Below are 15429 nucleotides of genomic sequence, written 5' to 3'. Positions count from 1 at the left end.
GTCTATTTCATTTCAGTTCAAACTTCTGTTTTCAAAGATGTTTTCTGAGTGATTTCATTTTTTTTGTTTGTTTTTCCAAGTTGCAGAGGGTCATCATGAACTGGAACAAAACCACGTTCCTCTTTTTATAGTTTCACAGTCATGTGTAGAGAAGACATGAACACCCCCTTGTCACATTTTACAGTAATTATTATGTCCAGCATCAGAATGTTCACATTGTTTCCTCTGTTTTTGTGCTTTAATCTCTTTATCACTGCGTCTCGACAGCGGAAGGGAAAACAATAGACCCCCCCCGACGAGAACATTAGCTGAGCCTTCTGTTCATTCACCAGAACATTATATAGACACCAGATGTGTGCATGTTCTTGGCTGAGCCACCCAGCCATGTTGTTGGAAGTAGACAAAGGTTTAACTATCTCATCAACGCCACAGGGAGCCGCGTTCTGCTTTCTTTAATTGTTGTTTACAAACAAGTATGTTTTAGATTAGACTGGATATCCATCAACATAAATACAAAAAAACTCCACAAATGTGGTATTTTACAAGCTTGACATTGAAACAAATGATATAAATGTTTTTACTCTTTAGTAAATGTAAGCATTTGTTGTCTAGGTTTTGCTTATTATTTCCTCACCGACGTTCTAACTCATAATCTTTGGCTTTATTTTAATGTCTCTTCCTTTGTTTTTATCGTTGTGTTAACACGGTGTTTATACGTTGTTTATGCTAAGCTGAAACAAACAGAATAATGGCAGGTTAGGAGAATGACTGGTCTCGTTACTAGGGATGGACCGATACGATACTGGTATCAGCATCGGCACCGATTCCAATACCAATACCAGTACCAGAATCGGTATTGGTAAAAGTTAACCGATACCAGGAATCGATACCAATGCAGTTGCTTGAAAATGGCTTCACTGTAACTTGTCATTTCTGTTCACATAATATCTAAGTTTTGTGATGATTTCCAGTCATATATTTTACTTTTATCTACCTCACAGTCTTTTCCTGTTGAAAGCAGAGAAGAAGAAAAAATATGTAATCCAAATAATTACTTTTTTTTGTGTTGTAGAAGTATTGGTATTGGTAATCGGTATCAGCGAGTACTCAGATCCAAGTATCGGTATCGCATCGGTTTGGAAAAAAGTGGTATCGTTGCATCCCTACTCGTTACCAGTGTTAGGAGCAGCGGCGTTCAAATATGACGCTGTTACTAATGGCGGTATTTTTAGGTGACGGAGTAATCAAATTACTTTCCCCATCGTTTCAACGTTGTTACAGTTACTGGGCATGTACAGTAGTGTGTTACTACATTGAAGTCCTCCTCTGTCAGCCTTTCTGACAACCACACTAGTGATGTGTCGGTCACGCATGCAGCGCTGTTAGAGCCGATCGGAGCCAACTTCTTCTTGGAGGAGCCGGTCTGAATGACACCGGCTGTACCTGCACCCCCCATCCTATCCTGATCAGGTGTAACAAATGACAAAAATGAACATACACGCGTGTGCCTCCAGTCTGATGGCGCTGCAGCACACACATACCTCCAATGGCTGTAAAAGCAGGGGGAGGGGGGCGACGCGAGCAAAAGGCCTTGGACAATTAATGGGGTGAGACCTGAAAATATTGGTGGGGACAAATTTGTAAAAAAGGAGGAAAAAATTAATAAACAGTGCTTCAGAAAGTTGAGAAGATAAGCGAAAACAGGACAGGCAGGGAGAAAATTTATGGCAAGCTGTTTTAACATTTAATTTACAATTGGACATTTTTGTAATTCCTTTTTTAGTTTAGCAATAATTAAAATTTTCTAATACTAAATGCATTCTAATTAGTAAAAAGTGCAAGTGAAGAAATCAACAGGTCTATGTTGTTACTCGTAGATTTATAATTACGGATATCCATAACAACAACTACAGTAGTAGGAATTAAGTTATAGATATCTCAGAATCCCAAAAAAACCTAAGGTAGTCTTTTTAACATTTATTAGGCAGACTGGAAATGTATTCCAGATATCTATATCTCCTTTAAAAAGCAGCTGAAAACTCACCGGCTCAGGCTGGCTTTTGCATGACCTTTGTCACCACCCTCTCCTTATTCTGCTCTCATTCCACTTTTCCCGAGATCCATTGATTTCCCTCTTTCCTATCCCCCCCCCCCCCCCCCCCTTCCATACATTTTGTTGTTATTTTCTCAGTTTAAAGGTATTTTTAATTCTTCTTCTTCTTCTTCTTCTTCTGCGTGTCTAACTCTGGGGAATATGATAGGGATGGATAATATCGGCATCAATATCGGTATCGGCCAATGTTGTCATTTTTTAACATATCGGTCCGATGAATAAAATCGGGCCAATATTAACAGCCGATATTTTTTCCATCTTGTCTTCATTTGTTTATCTGTTTCAGAGGGTGAGGGGGGATGATGTGTATTTGCTTAGTCATGTGACAGTGATTGTAATCATCTCGGAAGTGTAAATGTGTGTGGTGTGTGTGTACATAATAATGTAAATTTAGCTTTAATAATTTTCATTTTATACAAAATCTGTTGATTTCAGAAGCATAATTGTCAGTATATCGCTATCGGCCATGACAGTGATTTTAATATTGGTATTGGCCCAAAAATTTAATATCGGTGCATCACTAGAATATGACAATGGATTAAATTTCACTTAGGGGTGGAATATCCCTTTAAAATACCTATAGTCTCGTATACCTCCGCAGGCCTAAATAAAACATCTGTCTTAATTCAGGGCACAAAAAAAGCGGTTTCATAATCCCATCTTTTAGCAGTTTGTTGAGTTTGAAGGATGCCAGTGACTGTACCATTTATCTGTAATGGTATTTTGTGTTTGGGCAGTAGTGGAGGCTTCAGAGTCTTTTGAATAAAGAGGAAGCACACGTCTTCCACAAACACAGTTAACCACTTAGTCCTGTAATGTATAACGATGATGCACAATTCTTAAAAGGTGAGACGAGACTGATGACGTGTACAGATGCGTAAGGAAGGGTGGGATAAGCTGCTGCATCTGCATCTGCAAAGCTGTCTCTAGGTAGAAATCTGTGTTTGAGTCCAATCTTCAAGCAGCATCTTTATGAGAACAAAAATTTCTGTTGCATATTCAACGTATTGGTTGAGTTAGTTACTGTTAAATAGAAAATGTTTAATGCTTGACTCATTTTTTCTAAGCATGTTGCAGTTGTGTTGTCTTGTTATGTTTTTTACGCTTTTTATTTGATCTGAATTAGGTACCATGAGTTGGACCTGGAGAAGAGCTTAAGGGAAAACCTGAGCGGCAAAACACTCATCGAGTATCCTGTTCTCCACGTTGTTCTCACAGATTATTGGAAGGACTATCCACTGAAAGGAGCAGGTAACCACTCTGTTGTATTAACATAAAGAGCTAATCTTTTCATCTTGTTTTTTGCCTCCATGGTGACGAGTAAAATGGTGAGTGCCGAGCCGAACTAGAGTTGAAACATGTGAGTCCCAAAGTTCTACCCTCTCCTTGTCTGACGATTCCAACAGCGTTGTATCATGTCCTGCTTTCTCCAGCTGAGCCTGTAAGACTCTGTTGCCTTATTTTTTCACTATGGCAACACGTTACCCCAGTGGAAATGAGTGTGTTCTGCTCAGCATCACACACACCAACTTAACCTCAACACAATCTGTGGCCAAGAAGAGGATCAACATGGCCTACCGTTGGACCGTTACTTCATGAGTTCTATGGAGAAGGAAAAGGACCAAACAGGATGTCGGTCTGTGCTTTTCCCTCGCCTGTTAGTCGGTTTCTTCCAGCCCTGAGTGCTTTGGGTCGAGGGGTGTCAGTCATGTGAAAACAACGCCACATACCACGAAGAGGCACGCTCATTGATTTCTTCCTCCTTCCCCAGAAGTGCATGATGTTGTTAAACAGTGTGTGTTGCAGTTGGACCTCCTGGTCTCATAATACCACACAAACCCACGATGATACTGTCAGAACGCACGGACCCAATGATGCATGAGGTCACTGTAGTGAGTGTGTTTTCAGTGATAAGGCCCTGGTGGCATGTTGTTTTCCTATAATGTTAGCCATGGAAGCATCCTGATAATCACACATGCCGCGGCCTGGGAAGCTGGGCAGGAAGTGATAACAAGCAATAGGACACTGTGGCATGTCTACTTAGGATAAAGTCATGTTGAGGGTCTGCAGCGTGCACTCTGTCAGTATTTAGCTTGAAACTATATTCAGCTCATTACAGCTGAGTCTTGGTGATAAAACCTCCACTTTGTTCTGGTTCCAGACATCAAATTACAGTATAATGTCTGACTTCTGAAGGCTCCTGGTTGCTGTTGGTAATCGGTGCTCGACAGAAAAGAGAAAGTGTTAAATGTTGAGCCTCACCTCTGACGCTGACAGGAACAAAGCACCTCTGATTGTTAGTGTGACAGTGTTAGTCAAACCCAAATATGCTATTTAGCAGGCAAACACAGATTAGGACCACCTAACTAAATGCGGGACAGCAGTAGCTCAGGAGGTAGAGCGGGTTGTCCAGAAATCGGAAGGTTGTAGGTTCAATCCCAGCTCCCACTAGAGAATGCTGCTGTTGTGTCCCTGGGCAAAACACTTAACCCACCTTGACTGCTGGTGGTGGTCGGAGGGACTGGTGGCTCTAGTGCTCGGCAGCCTTACCTCCGTCAGTGCGCCCGAGGGCAGCTGGCACCGTAATTATACCAATTTTTGACCTTATTTATTCCTTCAATCTTCAAGGTGTGGAACACTGAAAAAACATTTTTAGTTATTATTTCTGATTATAATGAGTTTAGCATGCAGGCTAAACAAAGACTCCAAAACCTGTCGTGCTCTGCCACGAGTATGGCTTGCAAGTCTTTCACTTGATTAAACAAGTGTCTCACACCTTTAAGGCACCTGACTACCATTACAACGCTAAAGAAAGTCAGATATTCTTGCCTTATGGTGTGTATCGAGCGCTCTGATCTGTTTGGAAGGACGTTGGGACCTCTCCGATATTCGTAAGTTGAGTTTTCAACCACAGTGGGTTATCTTGGTTTGATTTTTCAGGACAAACCAAAAGGCTGCATGTTGAATTTGATGTGTAGAAAGAAACCGAGGAGACAAAATCTCTACAAGTTCCTCCTCCTTCGCCACGTTTTTCCCATGTGACCGGAAAATGTCCGTGCGTGAAATTGGTTTGTGTATAACTTGTAGTTTCAGGCTGTGTGGCCGGACACGGTAGGAACACAAGTGTTTATCGTCGTGGGTTCGGAGCCGAGTGTAAAGCAGCTGGGATGAGAATCAGCTCCTCTGAATCTGAGACCATGGTCTTGATTCGGAAAAGGGTAGAATGCCTTCTCCGGGTCAGGGATGAGGTCCTGTTCCATGTGGAGGAGTTTAAGTATCTCGGGGTCTTGTTCACGAGTGAGGGAAAACTGGAGCGTGAGATCGATAGGCGGATTGGTGCTGCATCTGCAGTGATGCGGGCGTTGTACCGGTTTCTCGTGATGAAAAAAGAGCTGAGTCAGAAGGCGAAGCTCTCGATTTACCGGTCGATCTACATTCCTACCCTCACCTATGGTCATGAGCTTTGGGTAGTGACCGAAAGAACGAGATCGCGGATACAAGCGGCTGAAATGAGTTTTCTCCGCAGAGTGGCTGGGCTCTCCCTTAGAGATAGGGTGAGAAGCTCGGTCATTCGAGAGGGGCTCGGAGTAGATTTGCTGCTCATCCACATCGAGAGGAGCCAGTTGAGGTGGCTTCGGCATCTGGTCAGAATGCCTCCTGGACGCCTCCCTGGTGAGGTTTTCCGGGCACGTCTAACCGGGAGGAGGCCTAAAGGTAGACCCAGGACACGGTGGAGGGACTGTGTCTGTCACCTGGCCAGGGAACGCCTTGGGATTCCCCCAGAAGAGCTGTCTCAAGTTGCTGGGGAGAGGGAAGTCTGGGCATCTTGACTTAGGCTGCTGCCCGCACGACCCGACTCCGTATAAGCAGAAGAAAATGGATGGATGGATGGATGGACGGACGGTCGGTCAGTTGGTCGGCCGTGGTTTAAAAATCATATTTGTTAACAAGAAGGCCGGGATAGTAAAGTTTCAGCGTCGCATAGTCACCTCCATCAGAGTTTTACCGGAACTTTGCTTCTTTGTGTACAAGATAAGAACAGGAAAAACAATCGAATTAGAAGAGAAAAACAGAAAGAACATAACAAAGAGGCTAACAGGAGTTTGTTCTAAAGACCTCTGGGAGGGACTTGGAGTTGAGCCACTGCTCCTCCACATCAGGAGGAGCCAACAGAGGTGGTTTTGGGCTTGTTTCACCCAGGGGGGACCCAGAGGTCCTGCTGGCCTTAGGATCCACATCAGAAGAGCTGGAGGAGGTAACCAGGGAGAGCACCATCTGGACCCGGATGAACAAGGGTCGACTTTTATAAAGTAAAACAAAATGTTCCCTTAAAGTCCTCGTTCAGCTGGATTTGAATAAGTGTGTTTAAAAGAAGCCAGAGATGACTGAGGAAAAGCAGATTTGAGCCAACTGCCATGTTTTTTTTATTGTTGTGCAGCTGCTTGCTGTCAGCAGCTAACACACACACACACACACCTCTGTGGAAGGGTTATGGTCCAAAAACATCCTGAAAGTAAGCAAATGCAAATAAAATTACAGAAACAAGCAGGAAAATCACACCTCAACACAAATTTACCAGGTTATAAACTGTAATTAAGAGGAACTATATTAAGCATGAAGACTTTAATTTTAAATGAGCAAAAGCTGTAAGGAGATGTGGATCTGTGTAACCGAGCCTTAAAATCTAATCCCTAATATATATTTTGTCTTTTTGAAATGAGCTGACATTTTGATGTTTAGAAAAGCAGAAGAACTTAGAGTGGTTCTGTCTGCATTTTGAGTAGTTTTGCTGCATGATTTGCATCCACTTTGTTCCTTAGTTTACTTTTTACACGTTTTGTTGTTGCATATATCTAATTGGAAGAATCCCCTCATTCGTCCTGAAACCACACTATAGCATCATCATTTCTGAAGTGCACTTTTCTTTTCTTAAGCATTTTTTTTATTACCTTGTTTACATGCAGGTTTGGGCAAGAGGGAGTTTTACGACCTGCCGTTTGCAAATGATGTTATTCAGAAATGGGGTCATGTCATTTCAGCTGAACCTGCACCAGCATGCATGTCTTCTGCAACAAGGAATGTTTGGATGGACCAGGAGGGACAGAAGGAGGAGGTGGAGGAGAAGGAAGTGGTGGCGGCCAAAGATTCACCGCACATACAAGAGTCGTACAGACCAGGGGGAACAAATATTTGCACAAGAGCCCGGGAGATGACTCCTGAAACCGAGGCCCCGCAGGAGAAAAGAGCAAAGAGAGGAGCAGAGGATGGGGAGCAAGAAGAGGGAGAGATCATAGACAGCAGCGATGAGGAGGACAGAAATGAGTCACAATGATATATTAGGTCCTTCTGAAGATGATGTGGAGAATGCCTCGGCCTCTAGAGATGAAGCTGTCACCATGAAGCAGCAAAAAAGAAAAGGAAATGTGCATCGTCACTGATTTTGAAATGAGTCAGCTGGGACGATAAAGAGTTTGGTGAATAAACTGAAATAAATGAGAACAGAGGAATACAAAACTATCAGACTGGGTTAGAGAAGAACAGCTTAATGTTTTTACTTATTTAGGATGTTTTCTCATCTAAAATCATTTTTCATTTTTATGATACTTTATCATGTTTTCTTCTCAAAATAATAAAAAGACACTTTGTGCCACATTGACTTGATGTTGAGCCTCGTTTGAGCCTACTGCTGTTCAGAAGCATCATTTATTACCATTAAAGACTCCAGAGCGCCTAATTTATCAAATTGTAGATTTGTTTTCCTGAACAGCCTCTGTTTGGTGAAATAGTTTCAGCAAGAGCTAATGGCTAGTGAGTGTACTGGTGGTATCCTAAAACATCTCCATTTGCCTAAGTGTTGTAGCAGTTTATCAAATGCCTCATGAACTTTGTCCTGAGAGGCACTATATAAAAGATTTCTTCTTCTTCGAAGGTAAGTTAAATGTTTCTGGGGAAAAGCCATTAAAGCAAGCTATATTTTAGAAAAACGGAAATCAAAGGTCCAACCCCCTTTTTTCAGGCTCCTCCCCTAAGCCATGACTCCAGAATACAGGAGAGTGCCAGATGCAACTGATAACTGTCGATAATAAAACCAACTTTTCTGCTATCATTTCTAACGTAATGTATTTGCGTAACAGCCGCGGAGCCTCCAGGATTCTGAAGGACTCCTTGAAGTCTGGTTCCAGTCAGGAGTTCTCCGGACTTTCCCTCTGAAGGTTTAAGAGAGAGAAGCCACTGGAATCTACAACTGATCCAGTGAGGAGGACTGGGCTTATCGCACTAGAAACTCCATCTGCTTCCACCCTACTACTAAACCGTATAACAATTTACTAGCTAATGTAGCTATCTCAGCTCTGGCTTTACTTCCTGCTAAGCTGCTCCGAGCTGAGAATGTGCAATTAGTGCTCAAAGAGGGGTGTGTGCAGAAGCGGGATGGAGAGTCAGATGAGCAGTTTGATAGATGGACCAGGAGCCAATCATTTTGAATGTCTTGTTCTAAATGGTTGGATGAGGTTTTTTCAGAATTTCAGAGCCAATTACAGTTATTTCTGTTTTTGACAAAGCATTAGTTTATGCATATAACCACTGTTCCCTAAAGGAGAGGAACTATTTACAACTATGGGACATCACATTCTAGGACATCTAATCATGCCTGTAAAAGCAAATGAGTGTGACTCCGTGTGGTGGCCCAGCCCTCCACCTTTAGACACCCAGTGTCACTGTCATTTCTCAGTTCGATCTGCTCTTCACCAAGCCAGGCTGTGAAGGGGGCAGCCCTGTGTTGTACCTCGTTCCCTTCCTTCAGGGAACAGTGGTTATATGCATAACCTAACGTTCCCTTTCAGCCGATTCACTTGGTACAATAGAGGTACTGTTGCTAAACGCAACGGTTATGACATTTGTCAACAACCTGCCCTAGCAGAGGGTGCCCAGACATTAAGTGTCCAGCTGGTTTGATCTGCCTGGAATATTGTGTGCTTCTCCATACCAAAACAGTCCTGTTTTTTGTTCCTACCCTGACCATCTGGTTACGTCGTCATAACAACCTCTCCTGTTGACATGGAGCTGCACTCAAGGTCTTCTTCAGGAGACCTGACTTTCCTACTCTCTTTACTTTAATAAAATAATCACATTTGGTCTCATAAATGATTTTCTAACTTTACAAGTTGATTACAATCATATTCTGTTTTATCTAAAATGAAGGTTTTATCTAAAGTGTTGTAATAATGTCTTGACTGCTCTACAGCAATGAATGAATCAACATAAATGTTTATACTAGAAATTTCTTATTTCAGGTTTTAAATACACCAAATTAGTCCACTTGATGATTTAATAATGATTTATTTTCTGTATGTCACATATTACTATCAGTGTTAGCAAAAGACTGTTTAACATAGGGTGTTTCTCAACCTTGCCTTGATGTCTTGGGCCCGCCCCGGTTGCCTAGGAGATACCTCATCGGGAGCCGCCAAGGCGTGTTCCAATGTTCATGTTCTACCGAGGCGTGTGTTCCCCGTTTGTTAGCCTTTTAGCTAGCTGAGCAAGGATACACGGGAGGTGTCTTGTAGCCTAGCCTTGGTCAAAAATTACCCCGAATACACAGCGGTATTTTCAAAAGGACGGCGGATCAGAAGCCGGCAGCTACTTTGGGGACAATTTTCAAGTTTAAAAGTCGTCGTCGTCTTCCTCTGCTTATCTGGGTCCGGGTCGCGGGGGCAGCATCTCAACTAGGGAGCTCCAGACCGTCCTCTCCCCGGCCACCTCCTACCAACTCCTCCGGCAGGACTCCAAGGCGTTCCCGGACCAGATTGGAGATGTAACCTCTCCAGCGTGTCCTGGGTCGACCCAGGGGCCTCCTGCTGGCAGGACATGCCCGAAACACCTCCCCAGGGAGGCGTCCAGGAGGCATCCTGACCAGATGCCCAAACCACCTCAACTGACTCCTTTCGATCCGGAGGCGCAGCGGTTCTACTCCGAGTCCCTCCCGAATGTCCGAGCTCCTCACCCTATCTCTAAGGCTGAGCCCGGCCACCCTATGGAGGAAACTCATTTCAGCCGCTTGTATCCACGATCTCGTTCTTTCGGTCATTACCCAAAGCTCATGACCATAGGTGAGGATTGGGACGTAGATCGACCGGTAAATCGAGAGCCTGGCTTTCTGGCTCAGCTCCCTCTTTACCACGACAGATCGGCTCAGCGTCATCACTGCAGACGCTGAACCAATCCGCCTGTCGATCTCCCGATCCCTGCTACCCTCACTCGTGAACAAGACCCAGAGATACTTAAACTCCTCCACTTGAGGTAGGACCTCTCCCCCGACCCGGAGATTTGGCCATTCACTTACTGTAGATCAGTGGTTCCTAGGTCCTGACCCCCACAAGGGGGCGCCAAAGCCTCTCAGTGGGTCGCCACTTTAAGGGGTTAAAACTTCATTTACTACTTGTTTATAGCCTACATTTTGCTCACATTTTTTTCATAAGTGAAAAGTTTACTGATATTAAGACAGGAAATAATTAGTACAGAAAAAGTAACACACTTTTAAGAACATTTTGCTCAGCTCACTCTTTTATTTTCAAGTGTCAAAAGTTCATTAAAGATAGGACTGGTTGATAAATCACAGCCTTTACAGTAAATAATCTAGTATAAACAGTAATATACACATTTAAGTACATTTTGCTCAGTGTATTTTTTATGTGTCAAACGTTCATTGAAAGGAATGATTGATTTATCAGTGTTTACAAGAAACAATGTGTTCAGAAAAGTAATACAAACTGTCAAGCACATTATGCTCTGTTTGGTTTTGTTAATGACTTTGTTCTGTACTGGAGCCTACTATTACTGTTATCTATTGAATCAAAGCATATTAAAATGTGCTTGAACAATTTTATCATTTCTTAATAATGTTTGTACTGGAAGAGAGAATGAGAGGGGGTCGTCAAAAATTTTTCTGGTAAAAAAGGGGTCCCTTGGGAAAAAGATTGGGAACCACTGCTGTAGATGATATTTCAATCATTACTGCATGATACAATCGTTGATTTATTTGAAAAAGTAATAGGTTGTAGTGTCAATGTATTTAACCCTACCATTTAGATGTAGCTTTTCCCTTACAAAAGCAAAAACAATCCAAAACATGAAAAATTAAGAAACAGAACAAAAACAACACTAACTTAAGCATGAAGACTAACTTCTTTAAACTAAATAACAGATCAAATATATCCCTAACTAGAAATATATGTATATATGTATATATATATATATATATATATATATATATATATATATTATAAATTTTTTTTTGTTCACGATTATAAAACAAAAAGCCAGCTGGACCAGTAAAACACCCTAATGTTTAAGAGGAAAAAGCTCCAAAGGCAGGTGAGATAATTAATAACCTTTCCACAGAAACACTGTTAAAATTTCCAAACTATCCCTGTAAGTGGTGCGGTTTTGTTTGAGAAGTAGCTTCATTTTTAACATAAAATAATGAAAGAGAACTCATAAATGTAACCAGCACATGTCTTTTTCTTTAATGCTCATTAAGTAGCACATCTGTCTTCAGGGCTTCTTTTATTTTTCAGTGAAAACTGAAAGGAAACGGCTCCAAACGAACCCTCCGGTCATCAGCTTTGAAGTAAAGTAGATCCCCTCTGCGTCAGGCTTCAGTAAGTTCATTAGGCTTGTTTTTCCTTCAGCTAATAAAAATTAATGTTGACATATTTGTTTTTTCTGACACCTCTGGGTGTCTCCCAATGTGAATGGGCCTCCATGTCCTTACCTAATGTTGGCTTGTATCTTGAAGAACAAGATAACGACTGCTGCTTCTCAGTGTGTTTTTAAAAAACCTTCTAACCTCTTTTTGATGCTTTTCCCAAGGACACATTTTCTGTCCTTTTGCAGTTGGAGTGATGACCATACCTGTTGGTGCTTCCTTGTGCAACACGAGGGGAGTCGCTGTAAACGTTTGCATGCTTTCCCACATATTGGGCAATAATTTGGCAACAAAAAGAACTGAAGGTGGTAAAATCCACCAGGACCTGAATTTCTCTCTAGACTGTAATCACAATCCCTAATTGTAAATTGAACTTCAGTAGTTTTTACAGGTAATAACTAGCACACTATTTGTGTTTTAGCATCGATACTAACTGAACAAGTTAGCTTAACAGTTTTCATTTATTAGTTTTACTCTGCGAGAAGAATTGTGTAAAATATTTTTTTTAGAATTGAAATCTGTGTTTAAAGTAGCAGTGTGTAGTTTCCTGCCGCTAGGGGGTGGTACATACATACATTTCAGGGTAGTTTTTACACTATCACCATGACTGTCTAGTTTAAAAAAAACATTATGGTAAATGTTGCTGTGGAACAGAAAGCATGCAACCTCGATGTGGCTCCTCAGACTTTGATGGTCCTTTAGGAAATACCATTGAGAGAATACAGTGCTGATTGCAGTTGTCTGGCGTTGTCGTTTCTGGATCTGCTCGAGGTCCTGCACCTGCCGATGACCTCATCATACTACGGCAGTTCCGCTTGGCCAAAATATATTGTATCTATTTTTCGACTCTGTTCTTTCACCTATGTTTTGGGAAGAGTTTAGTAGTTTTGTTATTAAATTTGTGTTTCTTACTGCCTAAATGTTTTTGAACGTGGTAAGGTAACTTCCGTAACTTGTACGTCCAGCCAGTCATCTAGTTTGATGTCATCGACAGGCACAGAACCACAAGACAGCCAGAAAGTAACATGGCGTCCAATATGGCATCCCCCAAAGGCGATTTTCATGTTTTTACGGTACAAAGCCTCCAGTATTTTTCATCAACTAGACATTTAGATGGATATGTCCAGAAATGAACTGTAAAAACTACACATTGTCCCTTTAAGAAGTGAGTGCTGGAACATATCAGCACTTGCGTGAAAAAAAGCTCTAATCTTTTCACATCTGTTTTCTTTGTTTTTCAGCATTGTGTTGAATTACCCCACACTTTTATTTTATCAGGTCTCTTAACTTTCTGGCTCAATAAAGTGACTCACTGAAAACCACACAAAAGCTGCGCCCTTTTAATCTGTTTGCTGTTAAAAGTAATTCTGAGCTCTTTTTGGCCTTTGAATGGGGCACATGTTGGAAATAACGCTTCAGATTGACTAAATTGGGCTTTGAACTTTCTGATTTGAGTTTGCATTTAATTGGTCTTGATTTAGTGGGCAAGGCAAGATTGTGCTCCGTATGGAGTTGGTTTGTGTGAAACCAGCTTCAAGGGCATCATCAATCTGCTGCAGTGGCTTCAACAAAATTATGCAATTCTTTTTCTATTGTATTCTATTTTTAGAAGTGTGCTGCATTTGTTCTTTAATATCTCACGTGAGAATGACAACAGAATCTCCCAGCCCTCATTTAGGAAGGCTTTAACTTTCACTCTGAATTCTTACCACCCGGTTCTTTAATCCGATGTGGTGTATTGTTAAAAGAATGCCCTGCCCTACCAAAAAAAAAGTCATCAAAGAAAAAGGTCAGACACTTAATATTTTGTTGGACCGCCTTTAGCTTTTTTACAGCACACATTCGCTGTGGCGTTGTTTCCATAAGCGTCTGCAATGTCACAAGATGTATTTCCATCCAGTGTTCCGTTGTCTCACCAGGATCTTGCATTGACGATAGTAGAGTCTGAGCACTGCGCAAAGCCTTCTCCAGAACATCCCAAAAATTCTCAATGGAGTTAAGGTCTGGACTCTGTGGTGGCCAATCCATGTGTGAAAATGATCTCTCATGCTCCCTGAACCACTCTTGCACTATTTGACACTGGCTGAGCGCGTCTGTCGGATCCGCTTCAGGGGAGAGCGGCAGTTGGTTAACTCGAGCAAACTGTTTGGTGACAATTCTTACAGTGAAACATAACGCAGCGCCGAACCCGGCGTGGTCTCATCGGCCCGACCCAGCGGCACCGAGCCCGGCGTGGCTCCATTGGCCCGGCAGCGCCGAAACCGGTGTGGTTATATCAGCCGGCCCAGCGGCACTGGACCCGGTGTGGTTCCATCGGCCCGACCCAGTGGCACCGGGCCCGGCATGGTTCCATCGGCCTGGCCCAGCGGTACCGAACCCAGCATAGTTCCGCCGACGGGGCCTAGCAACACCGACTCCGGAGGGGTCCTGCTGAGCCAGGCCCAACAACATTCATCGCGTTGCGGTGAGCACGGGACCAGAGGACGACGGTTGCAGATGAGTGGAAGAGATGCCAGGAGGAAGAGCTGGTGGATGAGGTAAATAAATGGCTACTGCATGGTGGCGCAGTTGTTAGCACCGTTGCCTCGCAGTAAGAAGGTTGCAGGTTCGAAACTCGGTTGAGGCCTTTCTGTGTGGAGTTGCATGTTCTCCCCATGCATGCGTGGGTTTCCTCCGGGTACTCCGGTTTCCCCTACAGATCACATCATGCCCTACAAGTTAAAAATTGTACGTCGCTTTGGATAAAAGCATCTGCCAAATAAATAAACATAATCGTAAGACCTGGAGGAGATCAAACGATCTCTGAACTTTATGTCAGGTGAACTGTCAAAAGTAACTTCACAGCAGGATCGATTATTGAGACTTATGGAGGAGGTGAAAGAGCTTAAAATACTGTTAACTGAAAAGGATAAGAAGATTTCGGCCTTAGAGCAAAGAGTTGATGAATTTGAACAATATACAAGACGAGAGAATTTGGTGATAATGGGACTAGAAACCCGACACAGAAGCTACGCAAAAGCAGTAGCAAGTCACAACGCAGCAGAAGATGCTTCAAAGAACTTGAGACACTAGAAAAGCAAGCTGTTTCTTTTCTGCAGAGTAAGAACATAACTATTCAAATAGATGCCATATCAATATGTCATGCACTGCCTAAAAATTTAAGAAAGCTAAACCAACTATTATTGTAAGGTCAGGCCCGGAGTGGCTAATCGGGAGGGTCTGGAGAATTCCCGGTGGGCCGCGCGATGTTTGGGCCGCATGGAGCCGGTGCTCTAGTTTTTGTTTTTTATCATTTTATTTTTATTTTTTGGTGCCGGTGTTCAGTCATGGCACTGAGGCCGCCAGGCTGATCACATACGCTCCTCCCGGCTGTCTCTACCTGCAGGCTGCAGCTCGTTTTTTTTCTTTTTCCCCCGTATGCGCCTGTGCGCACCACGTGACCACGCAGTTGACGGAAACATGGAAAGTAGAAAGAGCAAGGGTGGCGCGGAGGAGGCAAGAATTAAAAAGAGGAAAGCGCTGGAAACAGATGCAGCTAAATGTGCAAAAATGAGCACCTTTTTTTCTCAAACAAGCTTGCGGTCTTTAACTTCAAATGAAGATAAAACGG

General features: G+C 42.7%; 1 protein-coding gene across 2 annotated transcripts in view; it reads left to right on the top strand.

The window, feature by feature from the left end:
- Positions 1-7769, top strand: part of znhit6 (zinc finger HIT-type containing 6) — a 54337-nt gene extending 46568 nt beyond the window's left edge. For both annotated transcript variants that reach the window (XM_015971023.3, XM_015971024.3), the window contains exons 9-10: positions 3240-3364; positions 7153-7769. In XM_015971023.3, coding sequence (XP_015826509.3) covers positions 3240-3364; positions 7153-7445 — 418 coding nt within the window. In that variant the 3' untranslated portion in view covers positions 7446-7769. The remainder of the gene's footprint in view (positions 1-3239; positions 3365-7152) is intronic.
- Positions 7770-15429: the final 7660 nt, after the last annotated feature.

This window comes from Nothobranchius furzeri, chromosome 8, assembly GCF_043380555.1.
Source record: "Nothobranchius furzeri strain GRZ-AD chromosome 8, NfurGRZ-RIMD1, whole genome shotgun sequence".
Lineage (NCBI taxonomy): Eukaryota > Metazoa > Chordata > Actinopteri > Cyprinodontiformes > Nothobranchiidae > Nothobranchius > Nothobranchius furzeri.
Note: the sequence above shows the minus strand (reverse complement) of the source record. Positions and strands in the feature narration are given on the sequence as shown.